At 44.1% G+C, this 27525-nt stretch overlaps 1 protein-coding gene and 1 long non-coding RNA gene across 4 annotated transcripts; one reads left to right on the top strand and one right to left on the bottom strand.

Annotated features, from left to right (window-relative positions):
* Nucleotides 1-4042: 4042 nt before the first annotated feature.
* LOC122237332 (ral guanine nucleotide dissociation stimulator-like) lies at nt 4043-8721 on the bottom strand. Of its 2 annotated transcripts, XR_006215753.1 has the most exons (5): nt 8627-8721; nt 7623-7733; nt 6505-6697; nt 5849-5908; nt 4043-4904 (listed from the first exon to the last, which is right to left on the bottom strand). XR_006215753.1 is itself a non-coding variant. In XM_042981485.1 (4 exons), exons 1-3 carry the CDS (start codon nt 7999-8001, stop codon nt 6506-6508), a joined length of 402 nt encoding a protein of 133 aa, XP_042837419.1. In that variant the 5' UTR covers nt 8002-8366; the 3' UTR covers nt 4043-4904; nt 6505. The 2 variants fall into 2 exon arrangements, 1 of the variants encoding a protein (XP_042837419.1); XM_042981485.1 differs by lacking the exons at nt 5849-5908; nt 8627-8721 and adding an exon at nt 7903-8366.
* Nucleotides 6746-27032, top strand: LOC122237337. 2 transcript variants are annotated; one of them, XR_006215759.1, is made up of 3 exons: nt 6746-6867; nt 10286-10378; nt 26994-27032. It is a non-coding gene; the product is annotated as an uncharacterized LOC122237337 (long non-coding RNA). The 2 variants fall into 2 exon arrangements; XR_006215758.1 differs by lacking the exon at nt 6746-6867 and adding an exon at nt 7245-7298.
* The last annotated feature ends 493 nt before the right edge of the window (nt 27033-27525 follow it).

Raw genomic sequence — 27525 nt, 5'->3', positions numbered from 1 at the left:
GCTGCTCTCAAGCTCCCATAGTCATTAAACCTACAAACAATGTGCAACACATCAGTGGGCCACATGCTAGAAAGAATGTATTGAAGACATGGTGCAAACCAAATTTAGACACTAAAGACTTTGTGAGCACATGCAGAACCCAACCCCTAGATACACATCCACTAGGTAAACGAAGTCTAGCCTGCCCCCCAGATACACACCAACTAGGTAAGTGAACTGCTGCTGGCTGTTTGCAGAAAGGCCAGAGAGCAGTGGTCTGCTTTGCAAAGCGTCCCCTATAATCTCCTAACTCAGGACATAGTTGTGCGAATTCCCACACCTTCTGCCCAAGTTCTTATCCAGGATTTTTCTGGTTTTAGGTCTTAAGTCTTTAACACATTTTGACTTCGTTTCTGTGTGTGGTGTTAAATACGTGTCAAGTTGTTTTTCTGTGCATGTTGTTTTTCTGTGCCCAGGGTTTCTGACACCACCTATTGAGGAAACTGCCTTTTCCTCATGTTATATTCTTGGTTCTTTTGCTGTGAATTAATTGGTTACATATGTTTGGGTTTCTTTCTGGGCCTTCAGTTCTGTTCCAATGATCCGTGTGTCTGTTTGTACCCCAATACCATAGTGCTTGGGTTATTGTAGCTTTGAGATCTAGTTTAAAATCAGAAAGCATGATGTGTCCAACTGTGTTCTTCCTTCTCAAAATGATTTTGGTATTCAGAGCCTTTTGTGGTTCTGTCCTCATTGAAGGATTATTCTATTTTTGGAGACGTGCTTAAACTTTGATAGGGAACACACCTAGGGAATGTGTAGATGGCTTTAAGTAGTGTGGACATTTTGACCATCTTAATTCTTGGGATCCACTAGCATGGAATGTCTTTCTGCTAATTTTTGTCTCTTAAGATTCTTTCTCCACTGATTTCTGGTTTTTAGTAAAGAGGTCTTCATCTTCTTGTTTAAAATAATTCTTTTCTTTTTTAACTTCTCTATGTTTATGAGAAAGATAGATAGATAGATAGATAGAGAGAGAGAGAGAGAATGAGTGGGGAAAAGCTGAGATAAAGGGAGACACAGAATCTGAAGCAGGCTCCAGACTGAGTTGTCAGCACAGAGCCCAATGCAGCGCTGAAAACACAAATCATGAGATCACGACCTGACCCACAGTCAGATGCTTCACTGACTGTGCCACCCAGGTGCCCATAGGCTAAATTTATTCTTAAGTATTTTATTCTTTTGGAGTGATTTTAAATTCTTTCCTTAATTTCTCTCTCTGATAGTTTGTGATTCATGTAAAGAAATTAAGCACATTATATATATCGACATACATATCTTAACATTACTGAAATCATTTATTAGGTGTATCAGTAATGTTGTAGAGTCACTGAAGTCTCTATATAACATATCATGCACTCCTAATAAGTGAAAAAGTACCTGGGAATATAGGATGATGTGATCGAATTTAGATGAGAGTAAGCAGATATATGGAGTGATACTATGCAAATTTTCTGAAATGTTTTGTGGTTGATACAAACAACTCCATAAATAAGGTTTGTTTGGATATACGTTTTCTTTAAAAAAGACACAGAGAGCTGTGACATAGACATATCCTTCCCAACACATTCCCACAACACACCTTGTGCATCTTGGGAGGCAGCCACCTTGTCTCTATTTTCTGTCCTGGAACCCAGTGCCTGGCTCCACTGCTCAGTGAATTCATCTCAGAATACTGCAGTTGGGAAGAGACCTATATTTTTCATAGACTTCCTGAAAGGCACCTCAATGTCATTGAATTTTACAGAGTTGTTTCTGATCTGCCTGGAATCCTCTGAGGATGTCTAAGTTGGAATGGCACTTTCTTTGCTGAGAGATCAGGGAGCCCTGCAGTATTCCTGTGTGTCTTGTGGTCACCAGAGGGTGCTGTGTGGCTGCTCATGACAAGGACACTGTTCCCCAAAGATGGGGCTGGCAGGTGCAGGGCTTCACTGCTGGAGGAGCCTGAAGGGTGGGGGGGGGGGAGGTTTACTTGGTGCCAAACCCTTGACTGAGTCTCCATCCTGCAGTCTCCTTGAGCTCCTGATGTGCTTTGTAAAGGACTTTCTTGCTTGCGGAGGTTCAAGTGGTTCTTGCTGCTGTCACTCAGTCCTCAAGATGAACACATTCAGGTCATGGTCTTTAACTCATTGACCTGACTTGCGCTTATGGGTACTGGGTGGAGGGCCATCAAGCAGACAGCAGTGGCCCAGGCTGCATCCTCCACTGGCCTGAAAGCAGGGACTGGCTGCTCTACTGAGAAGCAGAGCTATGGAACAGGAGGCGCACAGGTGGCTGGGGTTTGTCATGGGATGGGGCCTGGACGAGTGTGTTCCGGGACATGGGGCAGGGATGCTGTGCAGGAGGTCAGAATGAGGGAGTGTGGTTTCTTTCCTGCCCCATGGGTCACTCCTAGGTACCCTGATGGCCTCAGTGCTGGCTTGTTCTCCTAATTCTTCAGTTATCCAGGCAGTCCCGGGGGTCCCTGCTTTTCACATAAGGCCCCAATGTAATAAAGAGACTGTAGATACTGGAAACTGGAGGCAGCACCCAAAAAATGCATAGAAATTATGTTGTGCTAGGTGTACACGCCTAAAGAAAGAGAGATTTGTGGTACAGATGTCCCCTTCTGTACAATGATGCGAGTCAAGATATTGGAATTGGCCCAGTCATTCAGTTTCTGGAGACGCAGAGTAAATGATGATGTGTGGCCACTGAGAATGCAGAATGGGACAGGACTGTACCTGTCCACTGTGGGGACATCACGTACTACAAGACCATAGTCCAGGATCCTTCCACACCCAACCTGTCACACCACTCGTAGACTCAAACACAGACACCTGCTGCACTCAAAGCAAAAGGACTGGGAAGATGACACCATGTCTTATGGGTAATTATTTCTTCGAAGAATATAAATTTTTTCTCCGTATTTATTTATTTTTTCATATCTATTTATTTGGAAAGAGCGAGAAGGAGAATCCTGACCAGGGCTTCAAGCTGTCATTGCAGAGCCTGACTTGGGACTTGATCTCAAGAACCATGAGATCATGACCTTAGCCAAATTTGACTCGGAAACTCAACCGATTGAGCCACCTTGGTGCCTGTTCTCATTATTTAAATATTTATTTTACTAAATAAATGTCACCTGTAGAAAACCTTTAAGAACTTTATACTTTATTGCTTAATAGATTAGCATACATGGAATATTGAATATTTCATTTAGGTATTTTTATAATATTCACATTAGACCAATATCAACATGGCCTGTCCAGGAAAATGAAAGATTTTCAAGGTATTGCTCTGGTCCAGACATTTCTCTTCTGGCTTCTGCTCTTGTGTCAAACCTCAAAGGGTCCCCATGCCAGATAATGAAGATATTTCAAATAGGCGCTTCACATAATCTTTGTTCTTTGGGGAATATTCCTCTGTCATAAAAATATTAGTTTCAATGAAATTTTAACCAAGTATTAATCACCCTTATGTTGTAGCCAGACACAACAGGCCATGTTGTGTGTTTGCATACCTGATAATTTTAGAGGAGCTAAAGCAGCAGAAACCGAGATCGGTGGTTGCAGAGACTGGGGAGAGGGAATGAACCATGGTGATTAGTAGTACACATGTCTCTGTGATGGAAATGTTCTAGAAGTACATAGTGGTCATGGGTGTAAAATCCAGTGAATGTATGTGATGACACTTGAAGTTGTAATTTAAAAGGATCAGAGTAGGGGGTGCCTGGGTAGCTCAGTCAGTTAAGCATCCGACTTCGGCTCAGGTCATGATCTCACGGTCCGTGAGTTCGAGCCCCACGTCGGACTCTGTGCTGACAGCTCAGAGCCTGGAGCCTGTTTCGGATTCTGTGTTTCCCTCTCTCTCTGACCCTCCTCTGTTCATGCTCTGTCTCTCTCTGTCTCAAAAATAAATAAACGTTAAAAAAAATTTAAAAAAAAGGATCAGAGTAAATCTTTTTGAAGTTAATTTATGTTTTATTTATAAAACAATACATAAGGACAGTAAATACCTCCATACAAACAACAAAAATTACCAACAACGCAATGACAGGGTCAGGGAATTCATCTTTTGGGGCTGCAGCCAACATGAGGCGCTGCTCGGGAGCTGAGGCTGGTTGCCCAGCTGCAGCAGGTGGTTGCTCCAGCCCGTCCATGACTCCGCCAGCTGGGGCTGGAGGCTGCTCAGGTTGTGGGTCCACCAAAGGGGCAGGTGGCTCTTCCAGCTCCTGACAGTGAATCAGAGCTAGGACTACCACTTCCACTGGTGGGGACGCTGAAGGGAGGGTCACCGCTTCCTCTAACTGCTGAGCTCCAGAATGAGTGGTGGCTTCAGGCAGCCTGGGCTGCGAAGTTCCAGTGGGCACCACAGAGATAGTGGGGGCTAGCTCCTGAGGGACATCTGGATCTTGCTCTGGAGCTGGTACCATAGCTTCAAGAATACAAAGTGTCATCACCGTGATTGCCATTCCATGACCCTTCCAAATAAAGGAAACCTCTCCCGCAGACATTGTCATCTGAGTCAAAGAACCCACCAGGAGGAAGTCTCCCAGATGGCAGGTTAATGGAACAGTGATCTGAGACTACTCACAACTCCTAGCCCACTCGCAGTCTCAGGAAACGTGCTCTGTGTGGCAAACCCTGTCCCATCCACATGCCCACATCTCCCACCCAGAGTCCTCCTCACCCAGAGACTCTGATTCATTGGTCTCACAGTTTCTCCACGTTGAGTAGAGAAGGCGGGTGTGGTGCTGCAGCTCGGAGCCGGGCATGTGGGTCCCTACATATGCCTGCAGCATCTTCTGGCTGATGAAATATGGGGGCTGGAAAAAGTCTTCGGGGTAGTGGTCCAGCTAGGTGCCCAGGATGGAGGAAATGGCCCTGGGGATACAAAAGTAGCCAGAACAATCAACATGGGGTGTTCCTCCCGCACTGATGTCTCAGGACAGGCCTGTGGGACCTGGCCTCTATTCCTCCTGCTCCTGGATGTACAGAGGGTAGTTCTATACCTTGTCCACCTGTGATTTGGCAGTCCCGCCTGAGAGAGTCCTGGTCACTGAAGAGGAACTGTCAAAATTCTATTTGACGGGAACCCCTTAACCAATGATGTGGTCGTCTCTGTCCTTCTTGAGGAAGCCAGACATACTCTTTGGTGTGTCCTCCTGCCTACCTCTCACTAGAATTCAATTCTGTGCGTGAGTGGAGGGGTGGTGTCAGGATGAGTCAGTGCCTTCACTGCATACACTAGTGCTACATGAAAATCTGAACAAATTCGGGACAAAGGGACTCTGTCTCTTGCCTGGGCTTGCTGGGACCCTCCTCATACCTTAAACATGACGACCTGTGTCTCTATGCTGCTTCATTCACTAAGTGCACATGTGGGTGTCCTCCCACTGACACTGGTCTCCCATAAGTTGGGTGATATGTAGTCCTTGAGCCCTCACTGTGTCTCCTGAACTCTTGCTAAGCACACACTGTTGATGTTCCACAAGGTGGTGAGCGTGATGCTCCCCAAAACCTTTATTCTGGGTCCCCTGATGGGGGTAGAGGCAAGCCTGTGAGTGGGAGGGGATGGGGTTGGACTCTCTAAGGGGCAGAATCTGTCCTTGGATGCCCTCTGCTGTTTCACTGTGCCCACAGCTCATCCTCTACCAGACAGGACAAGACCCCTTTCCTTGCTTCCAGGGAGAAGCCCTCAGAACTCTGCCCTCTCACAGGACTCTCAGATGTGTGGGATGCTGGGTCCTGCAGCCCCTCCCACACACAGTCTCAGCACTGCTGTCTTGGAGAAGGAAGGCCCTCCAGCATGAGCTCAGCCTACTCACATTTTCTCCTCCTCCCGGGGTCCACCATCCTCCTCAGTGTCAGGAAGGAAGCAGCCATATCTGGAGGAGGCCAGAAGGGCATCATATCAGCTGTCTTGTGGATACTACCTCTTGTCATATCCAGAGTCACTGACTGCTGACTAGAATTGAGCTCTGGAGGGGAGGGTGCTGTATGCTCTGTGCATTGGATCCTAGTCGCTCCTACAGAAGTGCCTGCATGTAGTGGGGCTTTCTGTATGTTTGATGAATGATAGGCCCCCAATCAGCTCCATCACACATATTGGTGTGGGTCTGGGCCTCCTGCTCATCCTGGGCATCCTTGACTGGTTTGACCCAGGACTCAGACACACAGAGCCTCAAATCTCCTTTTCAAATGGGAAAAGAGCCCAACTCAACACCTGGTGACAGTGGGGGATGAGGCAGAAACTTGATCATGGGGAAGAGGACAAAGATGACCCAGCACAGACACAGCCCTGCTAGCAGATCTTTCCACAGGGCCAGGGTCACTTTCTATGCAGGGCCCCCACTGAGTACCTGTAGTTATTCTACTCTGATCAGAAGAACAAAGTGACACTCAGGGAGGTTTGGTGACTTTCCTTAGACTCAAAGCTTTAAGGGGCTGAATTACACTAGGCTGTGAAGGTCAGGGTGCTCACCTCATAAACAATAGTTCCAGGACCTGTTGGGTGGTAGCAAAAGCTCGTATATGCCCAAGAATGTGAAGAAGTAGGTGGAGTCTCTCCCCAGGAAGGCGGGCACCAGGTGCTCCACTTGCTGCTTCAGCAGGCCTGCATCGATGGTCGACTCCACACAGTTCTCATTCTTGTTCACGGGTGTGGCCTTTTTATCCTGAGGTAGAACAGAGGAGGGACACAAAGTCAGACACAGCACCATGGACATCAGAAGGGTTGGGGTCCAGAATGCAGACCAAACCCCAAGCCCTCAGCGACTTGTCGAAAGAATGAGACCTGGTGCCCACAGTAGGAAAAAGGATCTTGGCATTCACATGAGAATTTGAGGTGGGGAATGACTGAACACGTTAGGATCTGAGGTCAGATTGTTAGATGAGTATGGACAGCACCTCCCTGCATTAACAGCATTTTCCCTGCGATTTCTAACACCACGGTCCGTTCTAGGGATCAGAAGACAGGGACATTTCCTGGCAGAGGTTACATCAGGGTAATAGGACATGTAGGATGTTCAGTGCAGCACTGCGACATGGTAACAGAAGGGAATCATGTCACAGTCCCACATTTGTGAAGGGCTGAATGGGTGAGGTAAGTGGTCTCATTTCCAGAATGATCTGGAGGGGCCCCAGGGGCATGTTCCTTGGCAACCAAAGTGCAGAGTAATAGACATAATACAATGAGCCCCATGTCCTTTGGGTAAATATCTCCCTGTTCATCATGAACATATGTGAGACATGAAGAAGGTGTGCAAGGATGGTCAGGTGAAAAGGGACACCTGGGAATAGTCCTTGAGGAAACATATACAACAATGGCAATATATTCTAGACAGAATGGGACGTGAAATGGTTTCACATCTCTTTTCTGATATTCTTACAAATAAGTGGAGAGTGAGTGACGTTGCATCTGGCCATGGCAGGGGCTGGGTCATGAGGGCATGTTTGGGGATCAGATGGGGCTCCAGATTCATCTGGGATCAGGAGTCTATGAGAGATACCAGGGGAGTATCAGTGTGTTTTCTGTGCCCTGGGATTCTTTTCAATGCCTCTGGGCCTTGGGTGTTGGGTTTCCCTGGTACCTTCACTCACCCTGAGCCAGTGCAGCATCCTGCTGATGGCACGGGGCTTCCTCCTGTCCTTCAGGGAAGTAGAGCAGGGGTTCTCATCATTCAGCTCCTGCCCCATCTCTGCAGTGCACCTCTGTAAAGACAGTGCCCAGCAGGCAGTCAGGGGCCTCAAAGCCCTGTCTGCTTGCTTCTGCTTGTCCTCAGACCCATGTGACTTCAGTCTAAATATATGACACCACAGTGTGCACACCCCCCCACCCCCAAGGAGGAGAAGCAACATGGTTTGAGAGCCTTGGACTAACCCTGTTATAGGTTAGAGGGACCTCAGAGATCCCTTTTGCCTCCTTCCCAGCATGACATCTGCATGGCCATGATGGGTCCACCAGGTCGTCCACTGCCATCCAACCTCCTCCAGTCCAGGACAGGAGCACCTCACGTGTCCCCCTTTCCTTGAAACTGAATACGGGGGGATGGGGGTGCCCAGGGATGGCTCAGAGCTGTGACCTGACCTGACCTGACCTGGCCTGCTCTAGGCTGCTCTGTATTATCTTATGTGACCTCCTGGAAAACATCCTGAGGCATCACCAGCATGGGTGAAGGAAACCCCTCCAACATCCGAATAATCCTGTACACTACACTGGGGTTTCTGGTATCCAGAGCCCTGGTAACTGGGAAAACAACAAGAGAATATCCCAAACTCTCTGTGTCTGTAGACAAGTGAGCCTGGTATGGGACCTAACTAGAACATGGGTGCCAGGTTACAGGAGTTCCAAGCTCTCCTGAGACCTATTGTGAGCAAAGTGATGTCACTGACTACGATCCACCTCCTGAGTCCGCTCCTGGGATAACACCTATGCAAATCGTCCTCTATTTGCTGACTGCTCACCCCCATTATCCATGAAATGTCACATCGGTCCACAGTTACACCAATGCACCCCTCTCCACAGCCCCCTGGGAAGGTCTGGGGGCAGCCAGGGTCCCAGCTGTAAGACATATCTGGGTTGAGACATAACTCTTCATTCTTACCTCTTTCTGGTCCCAGATTCGTGATTGTGCTTCTCAGGGATGGTCCATGTCTTTTCTGCCCAGTGGAGATAATTCTAGCATGTACTTCCTCAGGATGTCCTCAGGCATATGTGGGATGATACCTGTGAAATTGGAAGAATGGTGTCACCTGATGGAAATTTATCCAACCACATTTACTTCAACTTCTCACCTCCTTTGTTTCTGTTGCTCCTCTGATCCCAAGTGGGCGTACGTGTGCGCATACGTGTGTGCATTCAAGTGTGTGTGTGTATGTGTGTTTACCAGTGCTCATTTTCTGGAGTCCCAGAAGATAACATCCCCACCTAGGGAAGGATGGCCAAAAATTTCTTAAGAGCTTAGGTTCTCTAATTTCTAAAGCAATCGTTACAGAAGGGATTGGAGTTGTGGCCTAGTAGGTCAGAACTCTCTTTTATGTAGACTTTGTCAGTAGTGTGCCACGAGCCATTCCCTCCCTTTCCACTGGGTACAATGGGAACAGGGTGGCACTCAGTGGGTTGCCCTAGCCTTGGGTCCTCCTCAGGGAAGACCATGCTGGAATGTCTTCTGCTATGCTCCTCTTCAACCTCACCCCCACGCCACCTCCATGTCTGCACAGAGATACAGTAACACAACCTTTTCCCAAGCCCCCTCAGAAAACCTGGGTCAAGTCAAGGACCCCATTTTGAGGATATGGAGTTGGGTTCATGCCTGGTTCTGACTTTTTACCAGTCTGTGATTCTGGGCAAGGCACTGACCCGGCGAGGGTCTTCACTTTCTCCTCCCCTCCCAGGGGCTCCCTGGGATCCCCACATCCTGTAAACACATACTTGTGTAATCTCTTTCCTGGAGTGTGATATGGACTTAGTGTTTGATTTCTGTTCCAAAGAAGATGGGAATATGACCCCAAGCCAACCAAATTTTGTTGATAAAGTGTCCATGGCCCAGCCACATGCTCACTGTCACTCTCTGTGTTGTCTCTCAGATCCTCACACTGGGGAACCACCCCCGTGTTGAGTAATGACACAGACAGGTACACCCAGCCTAGCCCTGAGAGACAACAGGGAAGAACTAAGGCATTCGATGTGGACTGAATGCTGCCACCACCCTGAAGTGAGCTCAGGGGTTGAGTGAAGCAGGTTCTGTTTCAGTGATGACAACATCCCCAACCTCCTGAGAGGCTCTGTCAAGGCCCTCAGCTGAGCACTGCTGAATTCCTGGCCCCCTGGGCCTGTGAGATGTTAAGTTTATGGGGAAGCCACTAAGGGTGAGGGAATATTGTCACACAGCACTAGAGCAGAGTAGTGAAAATGTCATCCTGCCCCAGGCCCTGGCCCTCCTCACCCTCCCTCTCTGCTGTCCTCCCCAGCTCTTTCCAGGCTCCCTGGTCTCCTTTCAAATGTCCACTATGACAACACCAACCTCTGCCTCCGAGTGTCTGCACCACTGTGCCTTTTGCCAAGCTACATATACTCGGATTTGTGCAGGGCTGACTCATTCTTGCACTGCTGCAGGAAATATTAATGTTTCCTCAGCACAGCCTTGTCAGAACCTAACCTGGTGGAACTCAGGACCCAGTTGTAGCACCTCGATTTTTTCTATGGAGTCATTGCTCATGTCATTCCCATTTTTGTTTCATGGTCTTTCCACCTTCCTGTCTAGACCTTGAGCTCCTAGAGGGAAGACCTGGCTGCCTTACCATCACTGCCACTATCTGAATGCTCAGATGTTCATTCCCAGTGGCTGAATGAAGAGGTAAGGGGATCCATCCCACCATTTAGCATCTCAGTCATTATAACCTAATTTACTTGGGTCATTTTTCAATACTTATTTTATTTTGTATTTTTTCAGTCAACTATACTCTTAACTTGGGGCGTGAAATCACACTCCAAGATCAAGAATCTCATGCCCTACTGACTGAAACAGTCAATGTTAATGGAACTAGACTGAATTCTAAGTTATCTGCAGGTAAACATTTTGTAGGTATATTAGGTTATGCTGAATTACCAGAGAACGCCCCAAATTTCAAAAGCATGTCCCCATAGATTTCCTCACATGACAATGTTGGGTGCGTGTTTAGATTGGAGACTAAAAATCTTCATGTGGACATTCAGGAACCCAGCGTTCCTCCATTTTGTCCCTTTTCCCTCCCAAGGATATCAGGTACTTCCACAACCAACAGGACAGGGGTGATAAAGGGGAAAGAGAACAAGGAATTGCACATGGGAGCGTGCTATCAGCCAGGTCTAGAGTGCCTAAAATATCCACCTTTACACTCATTCCTTGTTTTAAAGGCAAGGGTTTTTAAGTAATCTGTGAGAAACGATGTCCCACAAAACATAGAAAATGCATCCCTAGATATGCACAACAAAATATACAAAAGGTAATTCCTGAGCTGAAGGAAAAGTTTCTCCCTCCGGTACACATTGTATGAAGGAAATAAGAAGAGTACTATGTGTGTGTTTGTGTGTGATTTATACATATTAATGAATATGAGGTTTTATGAATATATATGAGTATTTTAAGAAGTGAATGATCATTGACTTTTAAATAGAAGAATTAGTAAAACAATAAGTTAAAAATCATAATTAGTGAGCTTACAGACATATAGTATTAAGATATATGACAGTATCAGGGCGCCTGGTGGCTCAGTGGGTTCAGCGACTGACTTTGTCTCAGATCATGATCTCATGGTTCGTAGGTTTGAGCCCCTCATTGGGCTCTGTGCTGACAGCTCAGAGCCTGGAGCCTGTTTCAGATTCTGTGTCTCCCTTTCTCTCTGCCCCTCCCCGACTCACGCTGTGAGTCCTTCTGTCTCAAAAATAAATAAACATTAAAAAAAATTTTTAAATTACATCAAGATACATGACAGTATGAATTAAACGACTGGTGGTTGAGAAATCAATTAAGTGCCTCTTAAGATTGATTGTTTTCGGGAGGTTCCGGAAGATGGCGGCGTAGGAGGACGCGGGGCTCACAGCGCGTCCTGCCGATCACTTAGATTCCACCTACACCTGCCTAAAGAACCCAGAAAACCGCCAGAGGATTAGCAGAAGGGAGTCTCCGGAGTCAAGCGCAGACCAGAGGCCCACGGAAGAGGGTAGGAAGGGCGGCGAGGCGGTGCGCGCTCCACGGACTGGCGGGAGGGAGCCGGGGCGGAGGGGCGGCTCGCCGGCCAAGCAGAGCCCCCGAGTCGGGCTGGCAAAAGCGGAGGGGCCGGACAGACTGTGTTCCGACAGCAAGCGCGACTTAGCGTCTGGGAGGTCATAAGTTAACAGCTCTGCTCGGAAAGCGGGAAGGCTGGAGGACAAAGGGAGGGAGAGCTGCTGAGCCCCCGGACGGCAGAGCTCAGCTTGGCGGGGAACAAAGGCGCCAGCGCCATCTCCCCCGCCCATCCCCCAGCCAAAATCCCAAAGGGAACCAGTTCCTGCCAGGGAACTTGCTCGCTCCGCGCAAACACCCAACTCTGTGCTTCTGCGGAGCCAAACCTCCGGCAGCGGATCTGACTCCCTCCCGCTGCCACAGGGCCCCTCCTGAAGTGGACCACCTAAGGAGAAGCGAGCTAAACCTGCCCCTCCAGCCCCCGTGCACCTTGCCTACCCATCCCAGCTAATACGCCAGATCCCCAGCAACACAAGCCTGGCAGTGTGCAAGTAGCCCAGACGGGACACGCCACCCCACAGTGAATCCCGCCCCTAGGAGAGGGGAAGAGAAGGCACACACCAGTCTGACTGTGGCCCCAGCAGTGGGCTGGGGGCAGACATCGGGTCGGACTGCGGCCCCGCCCACTAACTCCAGTTATACACCACAGCACAGGGGAAGTGCACTGCAGGTCCTCACCATGCCAGGGACTCTCCAAAATGACCAAACGGAAGAATTCCCCTCAGAAGAATCTCCAGGAAATAACAACAGCTAATGAACTGATCAAAAAGGATTTAAATAATATAACAGAAAGTGAATTTAGAATAATAGTCATAAAATTAATCGCTGGCTTGAAAACAGTATACAGGACAGCAGAGAATCTCTTGCCACAAAGATCAAGGGACTAAGGAACAGTCACGAGGAGTTGAAAAACGCTTTAAACGAATTGCAAAACAAAATGGAATCCACGATGGCTCGGCTTGAAGAGGCAGAGGAGAGAATAGGTGAACTAGAAGATAAAGTTATGGAGAAAGAGGAAGCTGAAAGAAAGAGAGATAAAAAAATCCAGGAGTATGAGGGGAAAATTAGAGAACTAAGTGATACACTAAAAAAAAATAATATACGCATAATTGGTATCCCAGAGGAGGAAGAGAGAGGGAAGGGTGCTGAAGGGGTACTTGAACAAATTATAGCTGAGAACTTCCCTGAACTGGGGAAGGAAAAAGGCATTGAAATCCAAGAGGCACAGAGAACTCCCTTCAGACGTAACTTGAATCGATCTTCTGCACGACATATCATAGTGAAACTGGCAAAATACAAGGATAAAGAGAAAATTCTGAAAGCAGCAAGGGATAAACGTGCCCTCACATATAAAGGGAGACCTATAAGACTCGTGACTGATCTCTCCTTTGAAACTTGGCAGGCCAGAAAGGCTTGGCACGATATCTACAGTGTGCTAAACAGAAAAAATATGCAGCCGAGAATCCTTTATCCAGCAAGTCTGTCATTTAGAATAGAAGGAGAGATAAAGGTCTTCCCAAACAAACAAAAACTGAAGGAATTTGTCACCACGAAACCAGCCCTACAAGAGATCCTAAGGGGGATCCTGTGAGACAAAGTACCAGAGACATCACTACAAACATAAAACATACAGACATCACAATGACTCTAAACCCATATCTTTCTATAATAACACTGAATGTAAATGGATTAAATGCGCCAACTAAAAGACATAGGGTATCAGAATGGATAAAAAAACAAGACCCATCTATTTGCTGTCTACAAGAGACTCATTTTAGATCTGAGGACACCTTTAGATTGAGAGTGAGGGGATGGAGAACTATTTATCATGCTCCTGGAAGCCAAAAGAAAGCTGGAGTAGCCATACTTATATCAGACAAACTAGACTTTAAATTAAAGGCTGTAACAAGAGATGAAGAAGGGCATTATATAATAATCACAGGGTCTATCCACCAGGAAGAGCTAACTATTATAAATGTCTATGCGCCAAATACCCGAGCCCCCAGATATATAAAACAATTACTCATAAACATAAGCAACCTTATTGATAAGAATGTGGTCATTGCAGGGGACTTTAACACCCCACTTACAGAAATGGATAGATCATCTAGACACACAGTCAATAAAGAAACAAGGGCCCTGAATGATACATTGGATCAGATGGACTTGACAGATATATTTAGAACTCTGCATCCCAAAGCAACAGAATATACTTTCTTCTCGAGTGCACATGGAACATTCTCCAAGATAGATCATATACTGGGTCACAAAACAGCCCTTCATAAGTTTACAAGAATTGAAATTATACCATGCATACTTTCAGACCACAATGCTATGAAGCTTGAAATCAACCACAGGAAAAAGTCTGGAAAACCTCCAAAAGCATGGAGGTTAAAGAACACCCTACTAACGAATGAGTGGGTCAACCAGGCAATTAGAGAAGAAATTAAAACATATATGGAAACAAACGAAAATGAAAATACAACAATCCAAACGCTCTGGGATGCAGCGAAGGCAGTCCTGAGAGGAAAATACATTGCAATCCAGGCCTATCTCAAGAAACAAGAAAAATCCCAAATACAAAATCTAACAGCACACCTAAAGGAAATAGAAGCAGAACAGCAAAGGCAGCCTACACCCAGCAGAAGAAGAGAAATAATAAAGATCAGAGCAGAAATAAACAATATAGAATCTAAAAAAACTGTAGAGCAGATCAACGAAACCAAGAGTTGGTTTTTTGAAAAAATAAACAAAATTGACAAACCTCTAGCCAGGCTTCTCAAAAAGAAAAGGGAGATGACCCAAATAGATAAAATCATGAATGAAAATGGAATGATTACAACCAATCCCTCAGAGATACAAACAATTATCAGGGAATACTATGAAAAATTATATGCCAGCAAATTGGACAACCTGGAAGAAATGGACAAATTTCTAAACACCCACACTCTTCCAAAACTCAATCAGGAGGAAATAGAAAGCTTGAACAGACCCATAACCAGCGAAGAAATTGAATCGGTTATCAAAAATCTCCCAACAAATAAGAGTCCAGGACCAGATGGCTTCCCAGGGGAGTTCTTCCAGACGTTTAAAGCAGAGATAATACCTATCCTTCTCAAGCTATTCCAAGAAATAGAAAGGGAAGGAAAACTTCCAGACTCATTCTATGAAGCCAGTATTACTTTGATTCCTAAACCAGACAGAGACCCAGTAAAAAAAGAGAACTACAGGCCAATATCTCTGATGAATATGGATGCAAAAATTCTTAATAAGATACTAGCAAATCGAATTCAACAGCATATAAAAAGAATTATTCACCATGATCAAGTGGGATTCATTCCTGGGATGCAGGGCTGGTTCAACATTCGCAAATCGATCAACGTGATACATCACATTAACAAAAAAAAAGAGAAGAACCATATGATCCTGTCAATCGATGCAGAAAAGGCCTTTGACAAAATCCAGCACCCTTTCTTAATAAAAACCCTTGAGAAAGTCGGGATAGAAGGAACATACTTAAAGATCATAAAGGCCATTTATGAAAAGCCCACAGCTAACATCATCCTCAACGGGGAAAAACTGAGAGCTTTTTCCCTGAGATCAGGAACACGACAGGGATGCCCACTGTCACCGCTGCTGTTTAATATAGTGCTGGAAGTTCTAGCATCAGCAATCAGACAACAAAAGGAAATCAAAGGCATCAAAATTGGCAAAGATGAAGTCAAGCTTTCGCTTTTTGCAGATGACATGATATTATACATGGAAAATCCGATAGACTCCACCAAAAGTCTGCTAGAACTGATACATGAATTCAGCAAAGTTGCAGGATACAAAATCAATGTGCAGAAATCAGTTGCATTCTTATACACTAACAATGAAGCAACAGAAAGACAAATGAAGAAACTGATCCCATTCACAATTGCACCAAGAAGCATAAAATACCTAGGAATAAATCTAACCAAAGATGTAAAAGATCTGTATGCTGAAAACTATAGAAAGCTTATGCAGGTAATTGAAGAAGATATAAAGAAATGGAAAGACATTCCCTGCTCATGGATTGGAAGAATAAATATTGTCAAAATGTCAATACTACCCAAAGCTATCTACACATTCAATGCAATTCCAATCAAAATTGCACCAGCATTCTTCTCGAAACTAGAACAAGCAATCCTAAAATTCATATGGAACCACAAAAGGCCCCGAATAGCCAAAGTCATTTTGAAGAAGACCAAAGCAGGAGGCATCACAATCCCAGACTTTAGCCTCTACTACAAAGCTGTCATCATCAAGACAGCATGGTATTGGCATAAAAACAGACACATAGACCAATGGAATAGAATAGAAACCCCAGAACTAGACCCACAAACGTATGGCCAACTCATCTTTGACAAAGCAGGAAAGAACATCCAATGGAAAAAAGACAGTCTCTTTAACAAATGGTGCTGGGAGAACTGGACAGCAACATGCAGAAGGTTGAAACTAGACCACTTTCTCACACCATTCACAAAAATAAACTCAAAATGGATAAAGGACCTGAATGTGAGACAGGAAACCATCAAAACCTTAGAGGAGAAAGCAGGAAAAGACCTCTCTGACCTCAGCCGTAGCAATCTCTTACTCGGCACATCCCCAAAGGCAAGGGAATTAAAAGCAAAAGTGAATTACTGGGACCTTATGAAGATAAAAAGCTTCTGCACAGCAAAGGAAACAACCAACAAAACTAAAAGGCAACCAACGGAATGGGAAAAGATATTTGCAAATGACACATCGGACAAAGGGCTAGTATCCAAAATCTATAAAGAGCTCATCAAACTCCACACCAGAAAAACAAATAACCCAGTGAAGAAATGGGCAGAAAACATGAATAGACACTTCTCTAAAGAAGACATCCGGATGGCCAACAGGCACATGAAAAGATGTTCAACGTCGCTCCTTATCAGGGAAATACAAATCAAAACCACACTCAGATACCACCTCACGCCAGTCAGAGTGGCCAAAATGAAGAAATCAGGAGACTATAGATGCTGGAGAGGATGTGGAGAAACGGGAACCCTCTTGCACTGTTGGTGGGAATGCAAATTGGTGCAGCCGCTCTGGAAAACAGTATGGAGGTTCCTCAGAAAATTAAAAATAGACCTACCCTATGACCCAGCAATAGCACTGCTAGGAATTTATCCAAGGGATACAGGAGTACTGATGCATAGGGGCACCTGTACCCCAATGTTTATAGCGGCACTCTCAACAATAGCCAAATTATGGAAAGAGCCTAAATGTCCATCAACTGATGAATGGATAAAGAAATTGTGGTTTATATACACAATGGAATACTACGTGGCAATGAGAAAAAATGAAATATGGCCTTTTGTAGCAACATGGATGGAACTGGAGAGTGTGATGCTAAGTGAAATAAGCCATACAGAGAAAGACAGATACCATATGGTTTCACTCTTATGTGGATCCTGAGAAACATAACAGAAACCCATGGGGGAGGGGAAGGAAAAAAAAAAAAAAAAGAGGTTAGAGTGGGAGAGAGCCAAAGCATTAGAGACTGTTAAAAACTGAGAACAAACTGAGGGTTGATGGGGGGTGGGAGGGAGGGCAGGGTGGGAGGGAGGGCAGGGTGGGTGATGGGTATTGAGGAGGGCACCTTTTGGGATGAGCACTGGGTGTTGTATGGAAACCAATTTGACAGTAAATTTCATATATTAAAAAAAAAAAAGATTGATTGTTTTCAAGTACTAAAACTCTTATAAACCACATGACTGTAAATATAGTGTAAATATTGAAACTCCAGCCCAGTTACGCAGTTAAATTGAAAGAATTACATATATCTAAGTACATTTATGCTTAACCATCCTACTCTTTATTTCTGCTGAGGTCATGATCTCTCGGTAGTGAGAATGCTGAGAAACAGAGGAAGTTCAAAGGCGCACCCTTGTGTCTTGGTGCGGGTGACATGGAGGGGGCTATTGTGGGACCCCATGTTTTCCTAGGTGTCCCCAGTCCAAGAATATTACAACCCTCCCTCATTCCCCTGCACAAACCGGGCTGGGCGAGGAAGTTCTGGCTGCCACAACTTCCTGTGAGATTTGGCTCAAGATCTCTACAGATTTGACCTAAGATCTCATGAGATTTGCCCCTAGATATCATGACATCTATCAACAGGACAGAGCTGGCCATTTGCTTTGAGATTAGAAGAAACACAGGCTGCCCTGAAGGTTCCACAGCCTGGGAGAATCAATGAGGGCTTATTGTGTGTTCAGAGGAGCCAGGTCCTGTGCACTTTCCTTTCCCCCACACCTCCTCACCTCCTGTTTCAATCCCTTCTAGCTTCACAGAAATAAAGGGCCACCAGGCCAAGTCTTCCATATTTTAGTGGTAGTTCTTACCCCCGCTGCTCTTAGAATGCTGGATAAGTTGGAAAGTATGAGCCAGGGACCTCATATCCTTATGGTGATGGCCTTGGGTTGTTTGTGGGACCCTGGGTGTTGGTAGCAGTCCACAAACCAGGAGTGTCCCAACCCTGCCAATTTAAGCTGCACAAAGGTGACTACACTAAGGAGTTCTCCTGCCTGCCCCCTTCTGGCTATATTTGGCCTGACATCTCGTGAGATTTGGCCTGGAGATCTCGTAAGATTTGTCAACAGAGCAGAGGTGGCTGCATCTTTTTGAGTCAGGACAGACACAGACTGCACTAAGTGTCCATGGTCTAGGAAAGCGCTCAGGGATACTTTTTCTGTGTTCACAGGAGTCAATTTCTGTGCACTGTGCTTCACCCCACTCCTCCTTCTCTCCTGTGTCTTGCGCCTCTAGTTTACTGGGAATAACGGGCCAGTCTGGTCCATCAGTCCCTGTTTCTGTGACCAGGTGTTTCACCCACCACATCTAGGATGCTGAGACAGACTGGATATGAACACGACCCCTCGTGTCTTGGTGCTGGTGACATGGCAGGGTCTATTGTGGGACCACAGGTTTTCCAAGGTGTCCCCAACCCAGGCATATCACAACTCTACTATTTTATCCTGCACAAAAGAGTTTATGCTACCTAGTTCCTGCTCCTGCCAAGTTCCAGGAGGTTGGAAGAGATCTTGCCAAATTTGGCCATAGATCTCATGAGATCTGCCCCTAGATCACAGGAGACTTGTCAACAAGGACAAGGTGGCTGTGTTCTCTGGTTGCAGGAGAGACACAGAATACCCTGAAGTTTCTGCACCCTGGGAGGTGCAATGGCAGGCTGCCTGTGTGTTCAGAAGAGGTGGCTCCTATGCACTTTCTTTCTCTCTGTACCTCCTGATCTCCTGTTTGTATCACCTCTAGTTTAACATGAACAATATGAAGTCCAGCTGTTACAGCAAATACTCAGTGCCCAGAAAGGGACAAGCCACAGAACTCGGGGAATCGGAAAAAAACTGTTTATTGTACACGCATGATGCCCCAGTGGAGTCACCTCCAAACGCTGATCCCTGTACCTTGGCATTCTCCTGCTTATCTGGCTGTGATGCTAGGCAGTTGAGAGACAATAGAAAAATAGAAGGGTCCTTATCAGTGGTGCTACATGGATAGTTGGTGGAGGCAGGAGGCAAACAAGATTACAGAAGCCAAAAGAATTCATGGGGAGCATATGGCTTCAGGCATCTGGCTGGCCCCTTTTATCTTGTTGTTGTTGTTTTTTTTCCTTTTTATGTTGTTGTTGTTGTTGTTGTTGTTGTTTTTCCTAGCTTTTTTTCTCACAGCCATTCTTTCCTAGGTCAGTGGTCCTTGTTACCTCCACAGCTCCTAGAATGCTGGGAGGGATGGGGAGTACTAGTAGAGACACTTTATGGCATTTTGATGTTGGAGTCTGAAGACATTTGTAGGACCCCAGGTGTTCCTAGGTGTCCCCAATCCATGAATGTCCCTGTCCTGCCCAAACCAGACTAGGTTAGTGAGTTCCCACTCCTCCTGAGTTCATGTGAGATTTGTCCCGAGATCTCCTGTGAGGTGCAGTATGATTTCGCATGATTTGGCCTTATATCTCCAGAGAATTGTCTGTAGATCACGGGATACTTGTGAACAGGGGACTGTGGCTTCGTTTTACGGACTCAAGATAGACACAGTCTATGCTCAAATGTCCAATGTCTGGGACAGCTCTCAGGTAGCCTCTTTGTGTGATCACAGAAGCCACTTTCTGTGCATGTTGTTTCTCCCTTCCCCTCCTGCCCTCAGGTTTCTCTGTCCTGTAGTTCAGTTGACAAAGGGGCCTCCGGTGCCTCCCATTTGTTCTTATTTCATTGGTCCGTATTTAGCTCTAGTGTACCTAAAGGCTGGGAGCGGCAGAAAGTATGAGCGAGGCCCTTCGTGTGAATTGTTTATGGTGTCTGTTGGCTTTTGTACAACCCTGGATGTCGCAGCAGTCCCCATCCAAAAATGTCCCAGCCCTGGCAGTGTGCCTTGCAGGTACCAGGAAAGACCAGGGAGTTCCTCCTGCTGCCAATTTCCTGTAAGATGTGACTCAAGATCTGGTGAGCTTTGGACACACGTGTTCTGAGATATGACCTTAGATCTCAGGAGATTTCCCCCTTTATCAAGCACTATTAGTCAACAGGGAAGAGTGGCTGTGAATTCAGGGGCAGGATGACACAGACTGCACTGAAATGTCCAAAGCCTGGGAAAGTTCTCAGGGACTTGGTTCATTTTTCAATCATCTATATCCGTCAATGACCACCCTGGGAGCCTCCTATTCCTATTGTAACAGATTACCACAAACTTAGTTTCTTCAAACTACACCAACTTATTCTTACCATCTGAACATGAAAAGTCCACAATGAGTCTCACTGCACTAAATTCAACATGGCAGCAGGGCTGTGTTTCTTTCTGGAGGCTCCATGGAAGAATCTGTTTGTTGTCCCTTCCAGCTTCTAGAAGATGCCCACATTGTCAGCTCAGAGCCCGTTCCATCTCCAAAGCCGGCCATGTCTGATCAGTTACACTCACATCACATTATCTTGACACTGACTCTCCCTCTTTCACTTACATGGACCCTTGTGATTACATTGGCCCTTCCAGGCTAATCTCAGATCAAGTTCGTTAATCTAATCACATCTACAAAGTCTCTATTGCCGTGTAAAGTAGCATATTCCCAAATTCATGGGGTGAGAATGTGGACATTTGTGGGAAGCTCTATTCTACCATAGCCACCCCCATCAGTGAACACATTTCTAAAGCATGTCAATCAATGCAATCTCCTCATTCCTGTAAATAAGCATGTTACCACACCTCAGTCTACTGCTTTTGAGTGCCAACATGTCAGCAGGTGACACCAACTCATTTATGTCCCTGACATTAACCATTTCCAGAACTCCACACTTCCCAAAAATTCTACCTAAGATCAGCAGTGTGGCCGGTTCAGAGAGACCGTGAGTGACTGACAGGGCTTGCCCTTCCTGAAGGAAGCAATACATTCAGCTCTGTGCTTGCTGCTGCAGAAATTGAGGAGAGCTTGTCATTTTTCAAAATATTTCCATATTACGTGTATACACTTACCAGAACATAACTGAATGAAAGGGAAAAGAGAAAGAAAGACTGTGCACGTGCCAGTGTTGAGGCATTTGAATTGGGGGGAGAGAAGGAGAAAATCTGTGGTGAGAGGAATCTGAGGATCCAGTGCTTTGAAGGTTCTCAGGGAACAGAGTTGTGTGCTGCAAGCAGTTTTGATGGGGGCACAGGGCTGGAGGAGTGTGTATGGACTGACTGTGTCCTGTTAAAAATTCATACATTGAACTCTAGTGTCCAGTGTGACTATATTTGCAGAAAGGCCTTTACAGAAGATATAAGGTTAAATGAAGTTAGGGGCATGGGGCCCTTGATCTAATAGGTTTCATGTCCCTGAAACAGTGAGCTGGAGCTCCCCACCTCCCACCCGAGCACAAGCACCCAGAAAAGGATACGTGAAACCCCAGGGTGAAGAGGGCCCTCTGTGAGAACAGGAATAGAGCTCTCACTCAAACAGTTAAAGATAGAACTATCCTACAACCCAACAATTACACTACTGGGTATTTACCCAAAAGATACAAAAGTACTGATTTGAAGGGGTGCATGCACCCCAAAGTTTATAGCACCACTATCAATAATAGCCAAATTATGGAAAGAGCCCAAATATCCATGGACTGATGAATGGATAAAGAAGATGTATGGGGCACCTGGGTGGCTCAGTCAGTTGAGTGTCCGACTTCGGCTCAGGTCATGATCTCACAGCTCATGAGTTCGAGCTCTGCGTTGGGCTCTGTGCTGACAGCTCAGAGCCTGGAGCCTGCTTCTGCTTCTGTGTCTCCCTCTCTCTCTGCCCCTAACCCACTCGCATTGTGTCTTTCTCTCTCTCACAAATAAAGAAACATTAAAAAAAAAAAGAAGAATATGTGGTGTATGTATATAATGGAATATTACTCAGCCATGAAAAAGAATGAAATCTTGCCATTTGCAATGATATAGATGGAACTAGAGTGTATTATGCTAAGGGAAGTAAGTCAGAGAAAGACAAATACCATATGATTTCACTCATATGTGGAGTTTAAGAAACAAATCAGAAGAACATAGGGAAAGGGAAGAAACATAAGGTAAAAACAGGGAGGGAGGCAAAACATAAGAGACTCTTAACTACAGACAACAAACTGAGTACTTCTGGAGAGGAGGTGGATGGGGAGATAGGCTAAATTGGTGATGGGCATTAAGGAGGACACTTGTTGGGATGAGCACTGTTATATAAAACTGGGATGGGGTGTTATATATAAGTAATGAATTATTAAATTCTACTCCTGAAACCAATATTACAGTATAGGTTAACTAACTAGGCTTTAAATAAAATCTTGGGGGGCGCCTGGGTGGCTCAGTCGGTTGAGCTACCGACATCAGCTCAGGTCATGATCTCACGGTTTGTGAGTTCGAGCCCCGCGTCAGGCTCTGTGCTGATGGCTCGGAGCCTGCTTCTGATTCTGTGTCTCCCTCTCTCTCTGCCCCTCCCCTACTCATGCTCTGTCTCTCTCTGTCTCAGAAATATAAATAAATAAATAAATAAATAAATAAATAAATAAAATCTTGGAACAAATATGAATGAATAAATAAAATTTTAGAGAGAGAAAAATAACATAATTAATGAATGAAAAAAATTCATTAGAGACCTTCCACACTACTCTATCAAGAAGAAAGGATCTGTGAACTCAAAGACCGGTCATTTGACATATTTCAATCAGAAGAAAAAAGAGTGAATTAAAGTGAAGAAACCCTATAGGATTTATAGCACTCTATCAAGTGAATCAATATATGCATTATGGGACCTTGAGAAGGAGAAAAGTAAAAAAGGAAGGGGTAGAAAGTTTGTTTAAAGAAATAATGGTTGAAAATTTCCCAGATCTTGGGAGGTATATAGCTATCCAGGCTCCTTAAGCTCAAAGTTTCCCAACAGGATCAACCCAAAGATTACATCAAGACACATTATAATTAAATTATCAAAATCCAAAGCCAAAGAGACAATTTTAAGTCAGCAAGAGAAAAAAGACTTGTCACATACAAAGGAACCACCATAAGACTATAAGCAGGTTTCTCAGCAGAAACTGTGTAAGCCAGAAAAGAGTGGGATAATATATTCAAAGTGCTGAAAGAAAAGAAATGCCAATCAAGAATATATTAACCAGCAAAGCCGTCCTCCAGAAATGAAGGTGAGATAAAGACTTTCTCAAACAAACAGAAGCTAAAGGAGATTACCACCACTGACGTGTTTTGCAAGAAATACTAAAGGGAGCGTCTCAAGTTGTAATGAGTGAATACTAATTAGTAACACAAAAACATGCCAGACATAAAACGTATGGTAAAAGTAAATATACGCCAAAATCATAATACTCCAAAATCATAATGCTAGTAAGTTTTAACTGTAGCATAAAAGGTTAAACACAAAAATGGTAAAAATACCCATACTTACACTAGTGTGTTAATGGATAAACAATGTAAAAACAAGTGTGACATCAATAGCACAAAATGTGTATATGGGAAGTATAAGTGTACAGATTTTATAGCAATTGCAGGTAAACTTATGACTTAAAATAGACTATAAGGTATTTCATGTAAGCCTCCAGATATACAAAAGACTAAGAGAAATGATTTTCAGAGCATAACCAAAAAAACAAAAAATCACAAAGGAAGACCACAAGAAAGGAAGAAAGGAATGAAGTACAAAAACATTTAGAAAACAACGAACAAGATGGCAAGAGAAAGTTCTTATCTATCAATAACAACTTTAAATGTAAATGGAGTAAATTCTCCAAACAAACAAACAAACAAACAAAAAAACCACAGAATGGCTGAATAGATTAAAAAAAAAAAAGACCCAACTATATGCTTCATACAAGAGATTCACTTAAGCTTTGAAGGCACACATAGACTCAAAGTAAAGGGATGGAAAAAGACATTTCATGCAAATGGTAACCAAAAGAGAGCAGGGCTGGTATATATATATATATACACACTTATATCAGACAAACTATACTTTCTATACTAAACTATACTTTCTATATTCTACTATCTCAAATAGAAAGAAGGTCATCAAATAATGATAAAAGTGTCAATTCAATGTATAACAGTTATAAATATACTAGCACTCAACATCAAAACATGTAAATGTATAAAGCAAACATTGACAGATCTGAAGGAGAAAAATATATGGCATACAATAATACTAGGCGACTCCACTCCATAATGTATAGATCACACATAAGGTATCCATAAAGAAACATCGGAAGTGAACAACACTATAGACCAAATGGACCTAACAGGCCTAGATAGAACTTCCCACCAGCAGCAGAATAGACATTATTCTCAAGTGCATATGGAACATTTTGCAAGATAGGTTCATGTTAGTTCAAGACACAAGCCTCAAGAAATTCAAGCAGGTAAAAATCATTCCAAGGTCAGACTTAAATGGAAGACCTGAAACTGCAAAATTCCTATAAGAAAATATAGGGGGAAGGCTCCTTTTTATTGGTCTTGGCAAAGATATTTTTTAATATGACACCAAGAGAAGAGCACAGGCAACAAAAGTGAAAGTAAACAAGTGGGACTATATCTAACTAAAAACAACAACAACAACAACAACAACAACAACAAACTTCTGCGCAGCAAAGGAAACAATAACATGAAAAGGCAACCTATGGGATGGCAGAAAATAGTTGCAAACCATATTATCTGGTAAGAGGTTAATATGTAAAATATACAAGGAAATCGTACAATTCAATAGCAAAGGAGCAAGTAACCCAATTTAAACATAGGCAAAGTACCTGAATAGATATTTTTCCAAAGAAGACACACTAATGGCCAACAGGTAACTGAGGAAAGGCCCAACACTAATCTTCAGGGAAAGGCAAATCAAAACCACAATAAGATGTCACCTTACACCTGTTAGGATGGCTATTATCAAAACACAAGCGACAACAACTGTTGGCAAGTATGTGAAGTAAAGGGAGCTGTGGGGCGCCTGGGTAGTTCAGTTGGTTAGGCGTCTGACTTCAGCTCAGGTCATGATCTCATGGTCCGTGGGTTCGAGTCCCATGTCGGGCTGTGTGCTGACAGCTTGGAGCCTGGAGCTTGCTTTGGATTCTGTGTCTCCGTCTCTCTGACCCTCCCCAGCTCATGCTCTGTCTCTCTCACTCTCTCTCAAAAAACAAAAACAAACAAAAAAAAAACTTAAAAAAAAAAGGGAACTGCTGTACACTGTTGGTGGGAATATAAATTGCTACACCCATTATGGAAAATGCCATGGAGTTTCCTCAAAACTTTAAAAAGAGAACTACTATGTGATCCAGCGATCTCGCTTCTGGGTATATATCCAAAAGAAATAAAATCACTGTTTTGGAAAGCTGTCTGATCCCTCATGTTCATTGCAGCATTACTCACAATAGCTAAGGAAACAACCAAAGTGTCAATGCATGAATGTATATTTACAAAGTTATATGGAAAAAATATAAATAACATTATCCCTCCTTTAAAAAGAAAGGGATTCAGCCATTTTCACAACATGAATGAACATGGAGGACATTATACTAATTGAAATAAACCAGACACATGAAAAAATATGACATTATTCCATTTATATATGGAATCTAAAAAAGTCAAACTCATAAAAGCAGAGAGTAGAACAGTAGTCATCAAGATTGGGAGAATAAGAAAATGGGGAAATATTATTCAAAGGGTACAAGTATTCAGGGCAGGATGAATAAGGTCTGGACAGCTACTGTACAGCGTGGTGACTACAGTTAATAAAACTGTATTGTAAATGTGAAATTTGCCGGGAGAGTTGATCTGAAGTGTTCTCACCACACATACAGAAAGGATAATTATGTGAGGTGACGGACACGTTAGTTAGCTTGACGGTAGTAATCTTTTCACAATGCATACATATATCGAAATATTACATTGTACACGTTAAACACATAAAACTTATTTGGCAAGTGTACCTTAGTAAAGCTGGAAACAAAAGGGAATAAAGAAAAGAGAATAAAGATAAAACTTAAAAGTGTCAGTTTTAAAAACCAGTTTTTCACACATAATAAGCAAACTAGTAACTGCTAGTTATCTCATCATCACCAGCATCTTATCTATTTGTTTGTAGATTTATTTTTAGTTTCAAGTTTTTATTTAAATTCCAGTTGGTTAACATATAGTGTAATCTTAGTTGCAAGAGTACACTTCAGTGATTCATCACTTACATATAACACCCAATGCTCATCAAAACAAGTACCCTCCTTAATGCCCATCACCCATCTAACCCATCCCCCCATTCAACTCCCCTCCAGCAACCCTCACTTTGTTCTCTATAAGGAGTCTGTTCATCAGTCAAGGGACATGTGGGCTCTTTCTATAATTTGGCTATTATTGATAATGCTGCTTTAAGCATCGGGATACATGTATCCCTTCAAATCCATATGTTTGTATCCTTTGGGTAAATACCTAGTAGTGCAATTGCTAGATCATTGGGTAATCCTATTTTTAACTTTTTGAGGAAATTCCATACTGTATTCCAGAGTGGCTGCAGCAGTTTGCATTCCCACCAAGAGTGTAAATGTGTTCCCATTTCTCTGCATCCTCACCAACATCTGTTGTTACCTGTGCTGTTAATTTGAGACATTCTGACAGGTGTGTCGTGATACCTCATTGAAGTTTTGTTTTCTTTCATTTTGTTTTTAAGTAGGCTCCACACCCAGCATGAAATGCAATGTGGAGCTTGAACTCACCACGATATCAAGAACTGAGCTGAGATCAAGGGTCAGATTTTTTCTCTGTGCAGTCATCACAGAGCCTGGGTATCCTATGCCCCCATCTCTGCCGCACCCCCACAAGAAAGAAATGCTTGTTCTAAATCTCAACCATGGATGCTCTGCGATGCACAGGTATACAGCTTCCAAGTGGCCTTTCCCACAACAGCTCACTTTGGCCTTTGCCATTGCTTCAAGTTCAGACCCTTTCCAACACCCCCATGGCTTACTTTAATAAAAATCAAAACAAAACAAAGAAAAAGAAAGATATCTCACCACAGTTGCCCCAGACTATTTCCACTAAACCTAAAAAATATCTGCACCTTCCCTCCTACCCACCTCCTCATTTCCCAACTCAAACCACATTCTCTCCCCTGAGGCTAACCTCTATATCCAGCTCCTGTTTCCATTCCCCCCTCCATCTGCTAAGCTTTTCTGCACCAAGGTCCTCTAGGTTAAGGTCTA

The sequence above is a fragment of the Panthera tigris genome, chromosome A1 (assembly GCF_018350195.1).
Source record: "Panthera tigris isolate Pti1 chromosome A1, P.tigris_Pti1_mat1.1, whole genome shotgun sequence".
NCBI classification, from domain to species: Eukaryota; Metazoa; Chordata; class Mammalia; order Carnivora; family Felidae; genus Panthera; species Panthera tigris.
The sequence above is the reverse complement of the archived record's forward strand: the minus strand, read 5'-3'. Positions and strand labels throughout refer to the sequence as shown.